At 42.1% G+C, this 21,510-nt stretch overlaps 1 protein-coding gene across 2 annotated transcripts in view; it reads right to left on the bottom strand.

Moving 5' to 3' along the window:
* Window positions 1-21,510, bottom strand: part of ppa2 (inorganic pyrophosphatase 2) — a 38,519-nt gene that overhangs the window by 3,677 nt on the left and 13,332 nt on the right. The window contains exons 2-10 of one of the 2 annotated variants that reach the window (XR_009655098.1): window positions 17,222-17,286; window positions 5,652-5,705; window positions 5,230-5,349; window positions 5,035-5,121; window positions 4,207-4,333; window positions 4,002-4,129; window positions 1,705-1,790; window positions 1,552-1,621; window positions 144-968 (exon numbers count right to left, since the gene is read on the bottom strand). Coding sequence is in view for 1 of the 2 variants with exons in the window: in XM_060926655.1 (XP_060782638.1) it covers window positions 144-183; window positions 1,552-1,621; window positions 1,705-1,790; window positions 4,002-4,129; window positions 4,207-4,333; window positions 5,035-5,121; window positions 5,230-5,349; window positions 5,652-5,705; window positions 17,222-17,286 (777 nt within the window). In the remaining variant the exon portion in view is untranslated. The remainder of the gene's footprint in view (window positions 1-143; window positions 969-1,551; window positions 1,622-1,704; window positions 1,791-4,001; window positions 4,130-4,206; window positions 4,334-5,034; window positions 5,122-5,229; window positions 5,350-5,651; window positions 5,706-17,221; window positions 17,287-21,510) is intronic. The other variant, XM_060926655.1, reaches the window with a different exon arrangement.

Raw genomic sequence — 21,510 nt, 5'->3', positions numbered from 1 at the left:
GAACCTTGATGAAATCAATGCCATGAAGAATTAAAGGTGTTTCTGAAGGCAAAAGAGGGTCCAACCCAGTACTAGCAATGTGTACCTAATAAAGCAGCCGGTGAGTGTATATATGAATTTATTACCAAAAAAAAAAAATTTACCTTCGGCAGGAAGTGGTAAAGCCTCTCCATATTCTGAAGCCTGCAATCAAAACACAATCCCTCACACTGTTGTATTTTAATTATATTATTATTTAAAAACATATTTTTCTTCATATAGTTTAACTAGTTTGAGATTAAAAGTATGAAACGTTCTCAGCCTGAATGAGAATGTTGGAGAACTTAGTGTGTGTTCATCGTGAGCGATGATGACCACTACCACCCCCGAGTTGTTATATCTTGTGCTTGCGTTAGTGGCTGATGAAGCCCATCTGGGGACGGAACAGTCCCCACAAGTTGGGCAAGCGTGAAAAGCTGCCGCAGAAGTGGCACCACTAGCTGCACGCTTCTTGCGTAGGCACCGCTTTTCCCCCGCATCGGTTTTGAGTTTCTTTTCAGCATGTACGCCTCCAGAATTAATGAACCATCACCAAGCAGAGCGATCTCGGACAGCTGGTTCCCATGTATCTATGCTGATGTTGAAGGATTTCAGAGAGTTCTTCAGTGTGTGTGTGTGTGTGTGTGTGTGTGTGTGTGTGTGTGTGTGTGTGTGTGTGTCCCTGAAGCGTTTGCGTTGACCACCGTGTGAATGCTTGCCAGACTTCAGTTCCCCATACGACAGTTGTTTTGGTATGCGATCACCAGGCGTTCTACAGACACATCTCGCCATCTAACCTGGTGTTGCTGCAACAAGGTGTGAACTGAGGGTAACTCTGCAGTGGCGAGGACTTCTGTGTCCGGGATTTTTTCCTACCGTGTGAGCTTCATGATGTGAAGGCAGTTCAGGTGAAGCTGATTCAGCACTCATCCGTGCCTGGTGTATACAGTCTGTGTTTCACATCCAGATAACAAGGTGTTTAATGCAACACCATGGTACACTTTGATCTTAGTTGTGGTAAAGATACAGTACATCTACGATCTCAGATAGTCGGGCGGAGTCGACCAAAACTTACACTAGCTTTTGCTATACTGCAGTTAACTTCATCTATAACGACATCTTTGGAGAGTAAGACAAGCAACAATACGAGAGTTACAGTAGCCGACCAATCAGCAGCACACACTCGCTATAACCCTGCGCTCGCTATAACCACATGCTCACCATAACCAGGCGCTCGGAAAAACCACATGCTCGCCATAACCAGGCGCTCGCTATAACCACATGTTCGCTATGACCCTGCACTTGTCATAACCAGGTGCTCACCATAACCCTGCGCTCGGTATAACCACATGCTCTTTTTAAATCACATGCACACTATAACGCCGCGCTTGCTATAACCAGGTGCTTGCCATAACCACATGCTCCCTTTAATCACACGCCCACTATAACCAGGCACTCGCTATAACGCTGCGCTTGCTATAACCTGGAGCTCGCTATAACTTCTCTATAAATAAACACATAATAACTACTCACAGCTCTCACAACTGCAGCAGCGTCGGCGTCACTGCACTGAAACGGGCTGTCACACACTGACAAGTTCTGACTGAGGAAACACAAAGTAAACAATTACACAACAATCATTTTATCCCATAATTAATTCAGCGGTGTTGCGATAACGAGACTCACCACACGATCTCTCCACACTGCGTGTGTTTCTGCACCAGAGCTTTCCAACAGCTGTGTGTGGATTTAATCACCTCTACAGCAAAGTTCTGTAACACACACACACACACACACACACACACACCAATTAACCATGTACAATTATTATTTTATTAACTTTTACTCATCTATCCATCATATCTGCAGATTCCATGATCAAACTCACAAAGTCTCAAACTTAACTATTTAAAACCTTAAATTAAGTGATAAGTTAAAAGGACTGTATCATGTGCATTTGTATCTCTCAGCACTGCTGAGTTCTGGACTCTGATTGGTCAGAAGGTGTCGATTAATTCTTTCTAACAGCAGCTCTGACAGTAGTGCAGGTTTATATTAAAGGTCTCATTGCATCATTTTTTCATTAATTGTGCGGTGGTCTCTAGTATGAATGAACGCCCTGTGAGCCGGTTTTGGTGAAAAACATGCTGTGGTTCTCCTGTTTCAGGCTGTTCTAGTTTGGTGGAGGAGCGGGTGGCGGGAGAACGACAGGATTTCAGCTCTTACTCATTAATATTCATGACATGTAAACATGTTACCTCTGATTGGCTAACAGCACTGTGACGCTCCCTCCAGTGGGTCAGAACAAGTGGGTGTCTTACTACAGCGAGAGAGAAGGAACAAACTGCGAAGGGAAAAATACCGCGCGCTGACGTCATTGAGGTGTGACGCGAGGAAATAAGAAAAATTCAACAAATGTTTGGGTTTTTACTGAACAAACAAACGAATAAAATGAACGAGTGACTTAAAAAAATGAATGTGGGTGTCTTTGTAAAAACTGTTTTGATTGGCTATTATGGTCTCGACGTCGATGTTTTGACCAATAACAATGTAGATAACACGAATTTTACATCGCATTCAACGAGATTAAACGAGACTAAAGATGGCGACTTACAAATAATGTGTAAACATTGTTGGAGTTAATGAAGTTTGAACAGCATGAAGGAACACACCCCAACCCCCCGAAATTAATAAAAAAAATTTTCAACGGATTTGGCGTAATATAAAAAGGTCGTTTTTTTACTCAGAAAAAGCGGAAAACTCTCATCCCTGCCGAGCTTGTGGCCGTGTCATGCATGCTAACGTGGAGAATAGGAACATGCTGATTTGTAACAAAAACCTTCGAACAAAAAGTTCATGTTTTACTTACAGCTTGTCAGCTGGTGGTTGGCACAGATCCAGGGATTAAAAACAACCTCGAAGCAAAACCACTACTGAAGGCACCGAAGTTTGAAAAGTCCCTGTGGTTGAAATGATCAGAACACAGCACTAACGCTGCATTACACTGCACTGGTGGTGTTCCAAAGATAAATTCCAACCATTTCTTCTTCACCTCTTCTATCTTGGGCAAGAAATGCAACGTTGATGTGTTTCTGCCACAAATGACACAAGCACGAACTTGTTCAGACATGTTTTCAACTTGCTGTTCGGTCCTCTTCGTTAGCTACTGACGAGATGGGCTCTGCTCAGTGCTGCCAGATACTGCTGACGTTTTCCAGCCCAAAATATGTTCAAATCCGCCAAAATGCACTTAAAACCGCCCAACCTGGCAACACTGGCTCTGCTATCTCTCCTCGCGCTTAAATCCGAACTTCCTTCCCGTAGGCGGTCACAAGCCAAGGTGGGAGAGGCCATGAATACTAATTTACGAAGTGACGCAAGATCGTATGGCTTTTTCAGATCCGCTTGTTTTTCCGACTATTTTCTTTCATAAGCTAATACAGGGAATGGGGGTAGAATTACATTTTCACATGCAGCATGCATATGCAACTCGGAGTGAACTATGGTATTTCAAAAAGAGCCAGTATTAAACGTTTTTGGTGGAAGGGCACCTTTAATGCTCTTGTTCTAATATGCTATAGCTTCCATAGTAATAGCTGTTTAAAAAAAAAAAGTATAATCGTCAATGCAGTGCATCTTAAGATGTTGTTTGTGTAACATCTCTGGAAGGAGTCTCCAGTGTCAGTGCTGTCTAAACAGTCAGAGCTGAAGCTGGAACTAAGTTTTCTAATGTCCTCAGGACAGAGGAGTTTACACTTCTGTACAGTTTCTTGGTAAAAAAGCTGCATTAAGATTAAAGAGAGGCTGGTGGGTTTATTGCTGCTATAACATCAGTAACAACAGGAAGTAACTGGTTTCACACAACGTTAAATGTGTTCTTTAATTCACAAATTGCTGTGGTATAAAAAGAATAGAATCACATGTGGGCATTCTGTTATGTTATTTTACGTAATTAACAGGTTATATCTGTAATGTTAACGTACCTTGTCTTTAAATTGTGCATTAAAGGCAAACTGGTTCTCCGGTTTCCCGTCAGGTATTTTATATTTTCTAAACCAGTCCACTGTTGCCTCCAGATGACCGGGTCTGTTCACACGAACATCCTCAATACCTGACAATAAAGCAGAGGATTAAATAATCACGCCCTGTCCTCAGTGAGATTATTACACCAGGTGATTTTTAACTGACTATGAAGTTTATTAGCATCAGGATCATCAGCGTTAATGGCGATGACTTTCCAGTCTGTCTCTCCTTCATCAATCAGAGCCAGAATCCCGAGCACCTTCACCTGGATCACCTGACCTGAGGAGCACACCTGCAAAACACACACACACACACACACACACACACACACACACACACACACACACACAATTAAAAAAAAAAACCTTTCAAAACTGGAAGAGCTTGACAAAATGTTCTAGAGTGGACATCTAACTAACAAACTACTGCATGCTTCAAGATTCAATATTTATTTCTAAATATTTTACTAAAATCTACAATTTACATCATTTAAAATTTTGCCCCCATGTCTTACTGCGAAGAATTCTCAGATTTATTTTGAAAACTAAGAATATACTGCAAATTAGTGTGAAGTCAACATCAACACACAAAAATAATAACTGGCCAACTTGGCGTAAATAAATAGCTGATGTAAGAGAATATTCCCAAACAGAAGAAAGGTAGCATAAGAGAAAATACACAAAGTTAGGTTGTTAATGCTGGAAAATGTTCTCAAGCAAAACTAACTAATATATCAGTATATGCTCCAAAAAACAAGCTAACTAGATAGTGTCAGAAAACATTGTGATACAAAGCAAGCTTGCTTACAGTCAAAAATGCTCCAAACCAAAGATAACCAACTAAAATAAGAAAAAAATTCCCTAAAAAAGAGCAGCGCAAGAGAAAATCATCCAAAGCCAACTAGCTTTTTGATCTGAGTACATCTAATACATTGGATAAATTTAATTGTCAATGGTTATTATTATTATTATTATTATTATTCACGTATCTCACCCTGGTGCCAATGTCACACACGTCTATGGGGTCATTGTCTCCACGGCAGTTGGTGTCTTTATCTGTGTGATTGGGATCCTCCCAGGTCTGCTCCAACCCAAAAATAAAAATAATACCAGCTTACCAACATGACCTTTTTAAAAATAAATCCCTCAGACTGTACTGCTCATGTGCAGTGATGTATGACAAACACACCTGTGGCAGAGCGCCGTAGTTCCAGATGTAGCCTTTATGTGGGAAAACATTGGCCACATATCGTAGTTTGCCTTTCTTCATGTCCTGTTTAATGGGGTTTAGCACTTCCTTTGTGGCTATCTGAAACCACAGAGTGTTTAAACCACAACCTCATGAAATATGAACATGTATTCATTTATTAACTCCAATCGCAGCCATGATGGCTGAATTACAGGGTATTGCACAATTAATCATAACAATAATCTAAATACTTGACAGTTACAAATATCTACACTACAGAATGATTACAGCAGTGCGCCTATGTGATTTTAGACCAGAATTATCATTATTTTACAGATGAGGAGACAAAATTTACATAGCTAACATTTAGAATTCAAATCAATGATTTCTGCATTTGTCTAATTTGAAGTTGAACCACACACCTCCATCTTGGCATTTGACCAGCGAGGAACCTCCACAACCATATTGAAGAGAATCTGAAAAATGGTTAAGAAAATAATTAAACATTTTTAGCATCAGCAGAATTTCTGGAATTTTTGCAGCCAATAGTATAACATACAATACGATGTCTTTGTAAACATGATAGGCGAACAATGTGTGAAGGTTTTCTTCTTTAATTTTAGAACTACAGTACAAGGTTAATGTAGTTAATAAGTAATTGAAGTTTATAACAACTCTTTCCTCTCTCAGAACCACCTCCTAGACCCTCACAAGTCTGGCTTCCGAGCCAGACACTCAAGCAAAACTGTGCTTCTCTCAGTCAATGAGGCACTTCATGCAAAACGTGCCACCTCCCTCTCTGTCTTGATTCTCCTTGACCTTTCTGCTGCATTTGACACTGTTGATCACCCCATCCTCCTGTCATCCTTATCAGCCCTAGGGATCTATGGGACTGCCCTAGACTGGTTCAAGTCCTACTTCTCTGGTCACTCCTTCCAGGTTACCTGGTCTGGTATCAACACCACACCCACTTACCACCAGCATCCTTCAAGGTTCAGTCCTTGGTCTGCTTCTCTTCTCCCTATACACCCAGTTTCTCAGCCCGATTCTCTCTGCTCGTGGTCTATCCTACCACTGCTATGCTGAGGACACCCAACTGTTTCTCTCCTTTCCTCCTTCTGACACAAAGATCTCCGCTCGCATCTCTGCTTGCCTGTGTAACATCCAGAGATGGACAGACAACCACCACCTGAAGTTCAACCCGGGCAAGACAGAGATAATCTACATTCCTGCTCCATCCTTGGACATTATCATCTCCATGGGGGACATCTCTAGGTCACCTTCACCCAGTACAAAGAACCTAGGGATCATATTTGACAACAGCCTCTCCTCCTCAGCGAACATTGCTGCAGTGACCCGGATGTGTAGATTTCTCCTATACAACATCCAAAGGATCCGTTCCTTCCTCAATACTGACTTGGCTCAGCTCCTGGTCCAAGCACTGTTCCTCTCCCACTTGGACTACTGCAACTCTCTTCTTGCTGGCCTTCCAGCTTCTGCTATCCGACCCCTGCAACTCATCCAAAACGCTGCAGGTCACTTGGTCTACAACCTCCCTCGTTCTTCCCATGTCACCCCTCTGCTTGCCAACCTGCACTGGTTACCAGTGTGTGGGCAGCACGGTGGTGCAAGTGGTTAGTACAGTCACCTCACAGCAAGAAGGTTCTGGGTTCGAGCCCAGCGGCCGGTGGGGACCTTTCTGTGTGCAGTATGCATGTTCTCCCTGTGTCTGTGTGGGTTTCCTCTGGGTGCTCCGGTTTCCCCCACAGTTCAAAGACATGCGGTTAGGTTAATATGGGGCAGCCTTGGACTGAGGTGCCCTTGAGCGAGGCACCTAACTCCCAACTGCTCCCTGGGTGCTGCTAGCATGGCTGCCAACTGCTCTGGGTGTGTGTGTTTGTTCACTGCTTCAGATGGGTTAAATGCAGAGAGGAATTTCACAAGCATGTGATGAATAAAGTTGTTGTTGTTCTACTTATCGCAGCTCACATCAAATTTAAGACATTGGTGCTAGCTTACCAGGCTCTCAAGGGGTTAGGGCCAGCAAAACTCCAGAGACTGATCCACCCCTACATGTCAGCCAGACCCATATGCTCTGCTACTACTGGTCGCCTGGCCCCTCCTCCTTTCTGCTCCTACCCAGCCCACTCAAGACTGCTATCTGTCCTGGTTCCCCATTGGTGGAATGACCTTCCCCTTGAGGTCAGAACTGCAGACCCCCTGACCACCTTCAAGCCCAGGCTGAAGCCCCACCTCTTCAGGCTGCACCTCTCCCCTTCTTTCCTGCCCACTGTGTAACTGCAGATCAGTCTGTGGGCAGGCATGTGTGTGCGCGCGCGCATATATGAGTGTTTAGTCTATGTCTAGTTCTTATCTAGTGTGTTTATACGTACTGTTTATATTGTTTATTTCAATTATTCTATTTTTATTTATTGCATTGCCTGTTTGCACTGTGGGTCAGAGAGGACTGTAATTTCATCTGTGCTGTATGTCGAGCATGTATAGCATATTTGACAATAAAGTTGACTTGACTTGTCTAGACCAGGGATGGGGAATCTTTTTCCTATCAAGGGCCATTTCGAGTTTTATAACATCCTGTGGGGGCCAAACTAAATTTAACCCATAACCTCTGCTGAAAATTTCAAAAGATGCAGCCCGTTTATTTTAGCTTTTTTTCAAGCTATTCAAATAAAGCAACTTTATTGGTGTAACTTTGTTTTATCCCTTTTTAATCTTCCCATTTTCTTTTTAAATTTTATCCACCTCTTATTGTTTTAATGCTGTTTTTAGTCTTGTGTTCTTATTGATATGTACTGATGTAAAGCACTTTGAGCATTTTATGTAATGAAGATGCTACATTATAATATTTTACCAATTTTTATTATTATATCTGGCCGACCTAATGTGAAGGCTGGAACTGCTTCTCTTTGGTGAGGCGTCTGATGTCAGATGGTACAGAGGACAATGCTACTCGCAGCTGGTTTTCCAGGTTTGGGTCAGTCAGTCAGTCAGTCAGTCTTGAGCAGAACCAATTCTTTACAAGGGTCAGTTTTGAGAAGAACTGCTCACAGCAGTTGGAGTTTTATTGCATCGCTCCTGTGGAGGACGGCCCCATGAGGACAGTTGAGGGTTACACCTGGAGGACGCTCTGGACTCTTACAGTAATGCTTTTATGGCTGAGGACTACAGTTGACTTGCTAACTTTAGGACTGCAGTTGTCATGAACAGTTTTGCACTCAAGTTTCCATCAATGAAGAGTTATAACATCAACGAAACTGACTTCATGTTAAAACTGTTAATATTATAGTCAGGCTGTCTGTTGTTGCCCAAATGAGGATGGGTTCCCTTTTGAGTCTGGTTCCTCTCGAGGTTTCTTCCTCATGTCGTCTGAGGGAGTTTTTCCTTGCCACCGTCGCCACAGGCTTCATCACTGGGGATAGATTAGGGACAAAATTAGCTCATGTTTTAAGTCGTTCAAATTCTGTAAAGCTGCTTTGCGTCAATGTTTATTGTTAAAAGCGCTATACAAATAAACTTGACAGCAGTAGGTTATCCCAAACAGTGATGCAAACTTCAGTGCATGTCTCCTCAGAGTAGGAAAATCCTCAGGACGCACATACAGTTTGTAGAACTCAAGCAGAGGAAAGTTGTTGTACCTAGCTTTGAGCTCATCGTTGCTTTGCAGCTCAATGATTTTGTGCTGTAGGTTGTCAGGCAGGGCGGCACGGTGGTGTAGTGGTTAGCGCTGTCGCCTCACAGCAAGAAGGTCCGGGTTCGAGCCCCGTGGCCGGCGAGGGCCTTTCTGTGTGGAGTTTGCATGTTCTCCCCGTGTCCGCGTGGGTTTCCTCCGGGTGCTCCGGTTTCCCCCACAGTCCAAAGACATGCAGGTTAGGTTAACTGGTGACTCTAAATTGAGCGTAGGTGTGAATGTGAGTGTGAATGGTTGTCTGTGTCTATGTGTCAGCCCTGTGATGACCTGGCGACTTGTCCAGGGTGTACCCCGCCTTTCGCCCGTAGTCAGCTGGGATAGGCTCCAGCTTGCCTGCGACCCTATGGAACAGGATAAAGCGGCTAGAGATAATGAGATTAGATGAGATGAGAGGTTGTCAGGCACATCAGCTGGTTCCACATTGAACGGTGTTGCAAATATGTTCAGGTCCTTCTTGTAACTTCTCATCAGCTGGAACCTCTCTCCAAAGGCCTGGAGTAGTTTTGCACACTCCCCAGCATATTCAGATGTCACAGCAGGCTTTTGTTCTTGCAAACTAGGAAAAGTGCACAGTGTTTCCCCTTTCCAGTTGCACTTGCCACAGCTTCAGTTTAGCTTCAAATGATTTCACATTTGAAAACAGTGAGCTGAAAAGCTGGTTGGGACCTTGGAGCTTAACATTACCAAGTATCTCTCAGAACTGAATGTCCACCACGAAGGCCAAATCACACAGCCACTTGCTATCACTGAGTTCAGCGACTGGTTTGCCCTTCATCTCCATGAACTGCTTTACTTCTTCCCTCAAGTTGTAGAAGAGTGCAACCATATCTGCGCGACTCAGCCACCGCACCTCACAATGGAAAATCAGGTCTCCATACTCTGACTCAAGCGCACTCAGTAGCTCTTTAAACTGGTGGCTGTTAAGTTCTCTGCTTTTAATGAAGTTGATGGTGGAAACAACAGTAGGTCATCACATTATTGAGCTTCAGGGAATGTGCACACAGGCTGTCTTGGTGTATGATACAGTGGCACACAACCAACTCATTTGGATCCAGACTGAGATGACCAATTTCTTTAACCAACGGAGTCAATCCTTTCTGCGTGCCAACCATGGCTGGGGCTCCGTCTGTAGCCAGTCCACTTAGCTTGTCAAACTGCAGGTCGAATTTGTTCATAGCCAAAACAACTTGCTCAAACAAATCCTCACCTTTGGTAGTGCCATGCTGCTTTTGCAAGCCATGCATTTCCTCGCACATATCAAACTCAGCTGTAATCCTATGCACAAACATAGCGAGTTGGGTGGTATTTGAGATGTCTGTTGTCTCGTCGCAGGCTAATGAGAATAACTGAAAATCCCTCACGGTATCCTTCAGTGTTCTCAATGTCTTGTGCCATGTCAGTAATCCGATTGGAGACGGTTCTTCAAGACAAACTGACACTTTGGAAAAGTTTCACTTTGTCCAGTGCGAGCAGTTCCACGGCAGCGACAAGGCACTCCTTCCCAAACTCCCCTTCTGAATGTGGTTTCAGTTTCTTAGCGATTAGCTCACTTACCACAAAACTAGCCTGTGTAACGTTTTCTTGGTTACCTTGAGGTCTTGTGAATGTTGCTTGTTGGGTACCCAAACTCCGCCGAAGAGCATTAATTTTATCCACACGTACTTATCCTTTCAGCTCGTCCAGCTTGGCGTGTTTCGTGCTGTAATGACGCTCCAGATTAGCCTTTTTCATCACTGCAAGGGCGTCTCCACAAACTAAGCAAACTGGCTTGCCTTTCACTTCTACGAAAAAATATTTTGTCCATTTTTCCTGAAAAGTGCAACATTCCACATCTACCTTTCTCTTCTTCATACTCGCCATGGTGCATTTTGGTGAAATCATTAAACAGTCTGTCTATGCCCACTAAATGACGTGATGGCGCATGATCATGATCTGCTCATGTGGGGTTCAGGACCCTGACCTTGGCCTGGAAAGACAACCACTCGCCTATTTTATTAATTGCAGTCTCATTTTTTCTGATTTACTTACACACACACACACACACATATATATAAAAAATAAATTTGTATGTATTTTATATATTTATTTACTTTTGTGAGTAATTATGAAATCATCTTGCGGGCCAGATCAAATGGTCTTGCGGGCCATATACGGCCCGGAGGCCAGACGTTCCCCACCCCGGTCTAGATCAACCCAGGCTGTGTACCGTTTAGCCTGGGGTTAGCTGTTGGAGTTTTATTTTTCTTTATTTAGTTGTACTTTGTCAGTTCATTTGTTTGCTTGCTTTGTTCTCTTGGTTGGTTGCTGAGTGTTGGTACTTCAACAGAATATTACACACATTGCATCTTGTTCAGTTGGCACTAGAACTTTCTTGTGTAGAAGTTCAGCACTTGTTGTTCATCACTCTGGATAAGGACATCTGCTAAAATGCCATGTAATGTAATGAAGTTTATAGCCACCAGTTTAACATTGTGCACGGTTTTGTTTTTTCTAAGCAGAATTTTAGAAATGCTTTAAAAAGAGAATAATCACTTCACCGTCAGAGCATTTCTCTTTCATTAGTACATCATTCTCCCAGAATATGAACACATTATCAGCATAAAAATATACAATATTCCATGTTCCATGACCTCAGGAATCAAATATATTACTGCCCCCCAATCAAAAGATGAATATGAGACAATAGATCAGAATTCCCACTTTCAATTCCTGATATATAGCTAGACGTATTCAACAATAGAACATGACACCTGTTTGAACCCACCCATTTTTCAAGTGATCAAAAATACTGGAACATGTCACTAACAACTGTTTCTTGTTACCCAGCTGTGTCCTGTTAGATTGATTGTTTAAACAATTAATCACTCTGAATATCTGCTCTTGGACTGAGTCCTTGGTTTCATCTGTGAAAACTGCATTTGTTGTTAAAAAGGCTAAACCAACATGAAGACCAGAGAGCTGTCTATGGGAGAAAAGCGAGACATTTTGAAGCTGAAAAAAAAGGGACAATTGAGCCTGTGTTTCCGCTATGTACAATTGGCTGTGGCGGGCCGCCGCACCTTGATTTTTGCCGCCGCACCTTCAGGAATACCCCTAGAAGCTATATGTATTCGACTACATTATCCGTTGCTTGCCCAGTCTTTGCGTTTGGGGCGAAGCGCAGTTCCACTGGCCGAGCTAGCAGTTACTTGATTGGTTTCCACGGGTCACCATGGGCTCTGATTGGACAACGTTCCGCCTGGAGCAGCGTAGCCAAGCCAACCTGAGGTAAACTAACTGCTACGCGGCTGTCACTTCAGCTGTCAAATTGGGAAAGGTAAGTGTTGGCAACAATTCTTGAAAAGTAGACAGCAGATGTTGTTACCTTATATTTCCAGTGTTACTTGAAATTATGTTTCATTATGTCACATAATTACGTTATGTAAAACTATGTTAGGCCACGTTATGTTACATACTGAGTACTGACTACTGCTGAGACGTCTCGTTTGGCCTCCCGGTCTTCTGTGGTAGATTAGTCCGTTCACAAACTGAGGGGATGAATATCCACATGTAAACAACTACATAGATCTTCTAGATAGATTATCGTTTGGCATTTTCCAGATATAGTTCGTGAGAAATATAAAGGCAGTTTTTTTTTATTTCATTACAGCCTATCGCCAGAGCGCTAGTTTTTATTTGAGCTTAATTAAGTCGACTGATAACGTCAACGCGATATCTTTCAATTGCAGATGAGCTTGTTGAAGTCTCATCTTATCTCATTATCTGTAGCCGCTTTATCCTTCTACAGGGTCGCAGGCGAGCTGGAGCCTATCCCAGCTGACTACGGGTGAAAGGCGGGGTTCACCCTGGACAAGTCGCCAGGTCATCACAGGGCTGACACATAGACACAGACAACCATTCACACTCACATTCACACCTACGCTCAATTTAGAGTCACCAGTTAACCTAACCTGCATGTCTTTGGACTGTGGGGGAAACCGGAGCACCCGGAGGAAACCCATGCGGACACGGGGAGAACATGCAAACTCCACACAGAAAGGCCCTCGCCGGCCACGGGGCTCGAACCCGGACCTTCTTGCTGTGAGGTGACAGCGCTAACCACTACACCACCGTGCCGGCCCGCTTGAAGTATTTCGCCAAAAAAAGAAAAGGTGACAGATGAAGAAACTGGGCAGGTAAGATTCATTCGTGCAAAATAAAAGTCATTCGAGCTAGGGATGGGCATTCGATTATGTTTTCTTCGCCGATTGTTGGGAGAATTAACGATGAATAATCGAACAATAATTAACATCTTTATATTAATCATAATTATTACTATAATTTATCCCATTAGATTCCATGGCGGCCGGCGTCGGCCGTATTGTATCCCATAGCGGCCGGCGTCGGTGTTTTAATAGGCTATATAAGTGAACGGACGATGCCATCATCCCATTTACAGATAAGCCTAAATACTCTTAAGATCAATATTTCAGACCCTCTTCAATTTATTTTCATAATAAAAACACGTCTTTGTAATCAATTATTTTTAGATATTTTAGTTTTACTATAGATCTTGCGGTTTGCGAGCCGTCCTTGGATACAAACCACAGGTTCTATCTGATAGCCTATACACTAAATATCGAAACTTCAGACCCTCTTTGGTGTGTTTTTAGAACCAAAGCCATAATGTTTGTATTTAACTATCTTAGTTTTACTACGAGATGTTCCAGCACTGAAAACACTGGCATGTCAGCATGACGAGTGGTGCCAACTGTACCCATCCTTAAGCAAGCTGGCAGCAATAGCCCTGACCGTGGCAGTGTCAAGCGTGAATTGTGAGAGAGATTTCTCCACAATGAACAGGGCAAGTATAACACTGCTATATAAAAACAAGATGGGCACACAATAAATATTCCTCATTTCGCTCATATAGTCTGTTCTGTTTGATGCCTAACAGGTGAAAACAGACATCAGAAACAGACTGCAGGGGGACCATCTGGCTGCATGCATGCGCCTCAGCATCAATGGACCTCCAGTCAGCGACTTCCCCTATGAGCAAGCCTTAGAGCTATTTAAAAAATAAAAAAAAAAAAACAGGAAAATTAAGTGCTCTGAGCCAGCCTGCAAACTTTGCCACTGACATGTTTATGTGTGATTTCCAATAAATGTGTACTTGTAGTAATCATGTGTTGTGAAATTTATGTTCAGGGGGTGGGGTAAGGGGTCGCTCTGGGGTTAGGTGTGGGGGGAATTTAGTCTCCCTGACTGTTTTCTAAACTGCCTTGCTCTGCAGGTTATGCTTGTTCTTTCAAGACTAGGTTTATTCATTTATTCCCTTACAAAGGGTCACCATTTTAGAGTGTGTTTTGTCAAAAAATTTCTCAGAATGCTCCCGTATCCTCATACTGGGGTGGGACGTCTGAGCGCAGGTCTTGCCACCGCACCTTCAAACATTTTCTAGGGGAAACACTGTGAGCCATTGCACAAGCACTGGGATAGCCAATGCAATAAATGAGAATGTCTTGAAAAAGAAAGAAACCACTGAAATACTAACAGTCAGACATGGAACAGGTTGGCTGAGGAAAACAGCAGTTAAATCATAGAAACATTGTGAAGAAAACCCCCAAAACATCAGTCAGTGCCATCACCACCAACCTTCACAGAGCAGCAGTGAAGGAATCACAATCCAAAGCTCAAAGAAAACGTATAGAGGCCATACCACAAGACGAAACCACTAATCAGCAGTAAGAATCAGAAGACCAGATCAGAATTCACAAAGAAATACAGAGAAGAAACACAAAAGTTCTGGAACTAAGAGGAACTTATACCAAAGTGAAGGAAAGTCAAAGTATGGAGAAAGACAGGATCTGCTTATGAGCCAAAACACACAAGCTTATGGGTGATGCACGGTGGTGATAGTGTCATGGCTTGGGCTTCATGGCTGCTTCTGGAATGGACTCACTAATCTTTACTGATAATGAACTCATGATGGTATCAGCAGAATGAATTCAGAAGTTTACAGAAACATTCTGTCTGACATTTTACACAGAAATGCATCCAATCTCTTCGAATTGGGAGGAACTTCATCATGCAGCAAGACATCAACCCAAAGCACACTGCATCACAACAGAGGACTTCATCAGGGGGAACAGTGGAAGGTTTTAGACTGGACGAGTCCATCAGCAGACCTGAACCCAACTGAGCAGCGTTTCACCTCCTGAAGAGAAGACTGAAAGGAGACCCCCCCCCAAAAAAAAACTCTCCTGAAAGGAGCTGCACTACAGGACTGGAAAAGCATCACAGAAGACGACTGCAGCAGTTTGGTGATGTCAGAGGGTCAACAGCTTGATGCAGTTACTGCAAGAAAGGGATATGCTACTAAATAGTGTTATTTACTTTTATTTATTTTAAGACTACCTTTTACTCACCTAAAAACTGGGGTTTCTGCCACCAAAGGTGCCATGTTCTATGTTTAAACACCTCTAGATGTAAAACAACAGGAAAAGAAGCTGAAATTCTGATCTATAAGCCAAACGTCTTCAGTGTATCACAAAAACAAAAGAATCGGCCTTGGTGTTCCAATACTTTTGGATGGAACTGCGTGTTATAGCAGCACAAAAAACAGTTGTTCCCTGACCAGTCTCTCTCTATTATCTCTCATGAAGTTCACAAAACAAAAAACTCAGCTGTCATGTTACTGAGAAACTGGAAAGTGTAAACTCCTTTGTCCTGATGTCAGAAAACTGACTTACAGCTTCACCTCTGACTGTTACACAGCGCCAGAGGTGGACAGTAACGAAGTACATTTCCTTGAGTTCTGTACTTAAGTACACTGAGTATCTGTACTTTACTTGAGTATTATTTTGTCTGGAAACTTATGACTTTCACTTCACTACATTTCAAAGACAAATATCGTGCTTTTGACTCCACTACATTTCTATCAAGGTCCTCGTTACTCGTTACTATGAAGCAGCTTTGAAAGTGGATGTTTTTTTCTTTTCTAAAACGTGATTAGTTTTTTTGCAGGTGACACTGAGAGCGGATCAGTAATCACTAGGGTCACATCACGTCCATAGACTGGATAAAATCAAGTTCAATGATTTCCCAGTAGCATTATTTGAACAGGATCAGTTGATGGCAGAATGGAAGGAGGAGGTTCTTCTGGGGAATGAACACACTCATGGCCCATGAACCCATGTTTCAGTTTTCTGAAAGGATTAAAGATATGTTTCGTTTTAAATGTTTGCCTAAAACAAACAACATCCCAGCCTATAAAAACTCGCCATCCAACCTGCAGAAGCATACTGAGGTCTGTAAACGTTTTATCCCAAGAGAAAGCTTGCAATGAAGTTGTCTGTGCTTTTAGAGCTCGCGATAATGTTGCAATAGCTCCGCAGTCTAGTTAGTCAAATGACTTTCCATGGATTTACCCGCCAAGTTGCCATTGTCTTGTCCACAGCTAACATTAACACAGAGCTAGTTAACTTGGACACTGTTAGTTAGCATGTAAAAATGGAGTTACGCTAACATGGATAACGTTAACTTATCTGAAGTCCTTTCAGAAATATGTTTTAACATAATCTTGCCAAATAAACAAACAATGTAGAAATCTCTCTTTTCTAGTAGCGTTAACGACCCAATAGGATTTCAAGTTTGAAAAGAGTTTGCTAGCATGTCAGGTGGAGCTTCACTGACTAGCTAGCTTAACGTTAAACCACCATGATGGCACAGCATGCGTTCACTTTGTAAATCCAGTCGGTTGCTTCAGAGGCGTTAGGTTTTGTAAGCGTTGTGGCAATAATACAACAATGCACTGACAGAAAATGTACTTTTAATACTCAAGTATTTTTAAAAGCAAGTACTTCAGTACTTTAACTTCAGTAAAAATTTGACTGGACAGCTTTCACTTGTATCGGAGTAACATTTGACCAGTGGGATCTGTACTTTGACTTAAGTAATGAAGTTGGGTTCTTTGTCCACCTCTGCACAGCGCTGACACTGGACTCTCCTTCCCTGAGCGCTAAATGGGTTCCAGAACACTTAACCAAGTTATCTGTTTTTCTTTATCAAACAATCTTTTCAAAGATAATATATTAGAACAAGTGCGTTATAATATATACCGGTGATTTGCAGCTGCACTGTTGTCAGGCGTGCCGTTATAGAAAATTAATCAACACCCTTCTATCAACTATCAGAACCCAGAGCTCAACAGCACTGTGGTATGAAAGATACATAATTCAGTCATTTGATATTTTTATGACCAGGTGTAACATGCATTTTATATCACTGTCAATCAGAACCCACCTGTTGATCAGAGGCGTAGAGGGGGATGTCGTGGAACGGAGAAATGTATTTCCCATGTGAGGTTTCTGTCAAGAATAAAATATTTTTAAAAAAAGGTAACAAAAGCACATGAGTGTATTCTAGATACCATTATACAACAAGCAGTTCCGGTCCCCTAACCTGATCGGTCGAGTGGTGTTCCAAGAATGCTGATATTTCATAACAACACTGGGGCATTTCACTGCGTCTATCACTCTGCTTGTCACATAAAACTCCACTTCCTAGTTCTAACTGGTTACTATGGTAGTGTTCGTGACATCATTATCACCATCATCAGACATAGCAAATGACACTTTTCAGGAAAATGACTTTGACTTAAAGGATGAAAGCTTGTCAGATGAGGTTGAAAATTGGTGTCCCTTCTTTTTACAGGAAGTACCTTTAACGGGAACGTACAAATCAACGTGAGCTAACTAGCGACATAGCCAGCCAACATGCTATAAAGTGGGTGTGGCTTCTTTGGAACCTGTCCATTTGCAGAGTAACAATAAGCAGAATATTTAGCCACAATGTGTCCAAATTGTCAGTTACTCGATATTAATTCCTTGTTTATAGAGTTGTTGAATCAAAGCAATATCACACTCGAGGCTGTGCTGCTGTACTGAATATCAGCATGACTACAACCTGCGACCAAATCACAGCCATGATATTAAGTGCTATTGCTTAAGTAACTCCATGGTTTGTGTATTTTAAAGGATATGGGACATGAAACATAAATGCACGCTATATCAGTTTCTTTCCATTAAAAATATGAATTAATTGCATCAACAAATACAAAATCATCTATTAAATTCAGCAAATTCGTTATATTCGTGATGATTATATGGCATTTCTGCTCGACTTCCGATATGCATTTTTTGCAACCGGAAGAGCCACTGTCACGTGATCATACGTCACAAAAACTTTCGGGCACAGCACAAGCGGGTAGATGAATGGAGAAGTGGATGACAAGAAAATTGTTTTTATAGTCTTTAAAGTACATTGGACATCATGGTGTATTGTGCTGCTTATGGTTGCAATAATTCCAATGGGAAATGCCCTGGAGTAAGTTTTTTTGCATTCCCCAAGGACCCGAAGCTGAGGAAAGTGTGGGCTCACCTGCGCATGCGCAGTAGGCTTGGCGCATGCGCAGTAGGCTTGGCAGGACAAATCCAAGAGGTAGGATAACTTTACAGAACACCTGTTGAAAAAAACTTTGCACCTACTGTTTCCCACAAACTGTGTTCGGACCATTTCACTGAGGATTCTTTCAACATTAATACTCAGGTACTGAGCGATATTAATTCATGAAACATGAAACAGGAAGTATAAGGATGAGAAAAAAACAGTTTAAATCGGGAAGCTGCGCACATTTGCGCCAGGCTGCACAAATGTGCGCAGCTTCCCGATTTAAACTGTTTTTTTTCTCATCCTTATACTTCATGTTTCATGTATTAATATCGCTTTTTTTTTTTTTTTTAAATCGGATCTGCGCGATTCAGCCGTGAAAAAGGCGGCATCCGCCGAAAGGCGCGCTGTTTGCATCCCTGCACGGAGGCCAGGGGACAGGGCAGGAATATTTTTGTTGATATGAGTGATCCGGTGCGATTTCGCGACCCCCCTGTTGAAGACCTCTGCACTAAGCGACTGAAAGCCGAGGTAAGGATTAGTATTATAATTTTGGGTGTATCAATTATTGATTATCATAATTCTGACTTGTTTTGCCATTTTGAATGTTTTCATCTCGGACTCTGGAAGCATTGTATCTCAATCAATCTCCAAAAATATCAGCAAAAAAAAACTAGCTTGCAACGGACTTTAGCTAGATCTATGATGAACTTTCAATGTATGATACAAAAATAATACTTCTTTCAACAGATCATTAGCCTTTGAGCCGAATTGTTTTTAACTTACCAGGAAGTGTTATCGAGCCGACCGCTTTCAGTTTCATGAGGACTGAATGAACTCTCACTCTCAGAATCATCTGACCCGTCAGAGTAAAGACAAGATCCATGTTCATGTGAATTTCCAGCTATCGGTTCGAATTGATAGGGTCTAACTTCACATCTCTGTGAAACATCGGGAATGTCACTGTCGATGGTGTCCATTTCGGTAACCTGTTTACATTAGATTCCCAAGCGCTGGCTCCTTGGAAAGTTTTAGCTCAGCCTTTAGGGGCACCAGCAGCTTTAGTCAGGTGTATTCCGGGAGCCAGGGCGCCGGACATAGCAGGTAATCTTAGGGTCCTAGGCAAGCACAGGTTCTCAAAGATAGTTATCCATGCAGGAGCTAATGATATACGCCTTCGTCAGTCTGAGGTTACTAAGAGTAACTTTGTAGAGGTGTTTAAATTAGCGAAGGCGATGTCCGATGCTGTAGTATGCTCTGGCCCCATCCCAATGCGGCGTGGCGATGTAGCTTACAGCAGGTTATGGTCGCTGAACTGCTGGCTGTCCAGGTGGTGCTCTGAAAACAGTGTGGGCTTTATAGATAATTGGGCTAATTTTGAGGGCACTGCTGGCCTGTTAGGGCGGGACGGTATCCATCCCACTCGGGAAGGTGCTGCTCTCATTTCCTGCAGCATAGGTCATAGTCTCAGAACAGGCCTAGTTAATTTCTGACAATCCAGAGCCAAGGCCAGGGAGCAGACGAACAGGCTAAACCGACTGTCTGCTAGCTGCACAGAGTCGTCACTCAGGGTCCACTACATCGAGACTGTGTCTGTTCCCCGAGCTCAACAAAAAGGTAGAAATTTTCAGAGAGTTTGTTCCAGTAACCTAATCAATATAAAATTAGATCAGACTGACTGTCCAGCTGCTGCCAGCACCTTTGATCTAAAGGTGGGGCTATTAAATATTAGATCTCTTACATCTAAAGCGCTAATGGTTAATGAACTCATTACTGATCAGGAGTTTAATGTACTGTGTTTAACAGAAACATGGATTAAGCCAAATGAATATATAGCATTAAATGAAGTGAGTCCTCCTGGATACAGTTATATACACCAGCCTCGTCTAACTGGCAGTGGAGGAGGCGTCGCGGTTATTTATAACGATTATCTAGGTGTAACACACAAACCTGGTTATAAATTTAATACATTTGAAGTTCTTCATACTCATATAATGTATGTAGCCTCGAAAAATAAGTCTACCCAGTTAATTCCATTACTTATTATTTACAGGCCCCCGGGGCCATATTCTGAGTTTCTTTCTGAATTTGCAGATTTTATCTCAGATCTGGTTATTTCCTTAGACAAAGCTTTAGTTGTCAGAGATTTTAATATTCACTTTGATAACCCAGAAGACCCTTTAAAAACAGCATTTGTGTCCATCTTAGATTCAGTCGGGATTAAGCAGAATGCCATAGGACCGACCCATAATGGTGGTCACACCCTTGATCTAATACTAACATTCAGATTAAACGTAGACAATATAGTCACACTTCCACAGTCTGAAGTTATCTCAGATCATTATCTCATCTCATTCAAAATATGTCTGAGTAATAATATATGCACCTCACCACGCTACTGTATTAAACGTACTTTCACGTCAACTACTGCACAGAGCTTTATAAATGATCTCCCAGAGCTGTCAACTTTGATTGGGTCACTGTCAGCCCCTGCAGAACTCGATCAGGCAACTGAATGCTTAGAGTCAACATTCCGCCATACTTTAGATAATGTAGCTCCTCTTAAAAGGAAAATGGTCAGAGACAAAAAATTAGCACCCTGGTATAATGATGACACTCGCACTTTAAAACAGACCACTCGAAAATTGGAACGTAAATGGCGTCAAACAAAATTGGTAGTGTTCAAATTGGCGTGGAAGGAGAGCTTCCTGAAGTATAGAAAAGCTCTTAGTGCTGCGAGATCAACATATCTCTCCTCCCTAATAGAAGATAACAAAAATAATCCTAGATTCCTATTTAATACTGTAGCAAAATTAACCAGGAATAAGTCCACTATAGACACATGCACACCTGCATTATGTAGTAGCAACAACTTCATTAATTTTTTTAATGACAAAATTGAGAATATCCGACAAAAAATTCAAACTACTAATTTAAGGTTAGACAATGAAAGTGACCTTGTAGTTAACTATATAACTGTGTCAGATCATCAGTTAGAATGTTTTACTCCCCTAAAAGAAACTGAATTACTTTCATTAATCTCTACATCAAAAGCCTCAACTTGCGTACTAGATCCCTTACCGACACATCTATTCAAACAGATAATGCCTGGAGTAATTGAACCGCTTCTAAAAATAATAAAT

This window comes from Neoarius graeffei, chromosome 7, assembly GCF_027579695.1.
Source record: "Neoarius graeffei isolate fNeoGra1 chromosome 7, fNeoGra1.pri, whole genome shotgun sequence".
NCBI classification, from domain to species: Eukaryota; Metazoa; Chordata; class Actinopteri; order Siluriformes; family Ariidae; genus Neoarius; species Neoarius graeffei.
The sequence above is the reverse complement of the archived record's forward strand: the minus strand, read 5'-3'. Positions and strand labels throughout refer to the sequence as shown.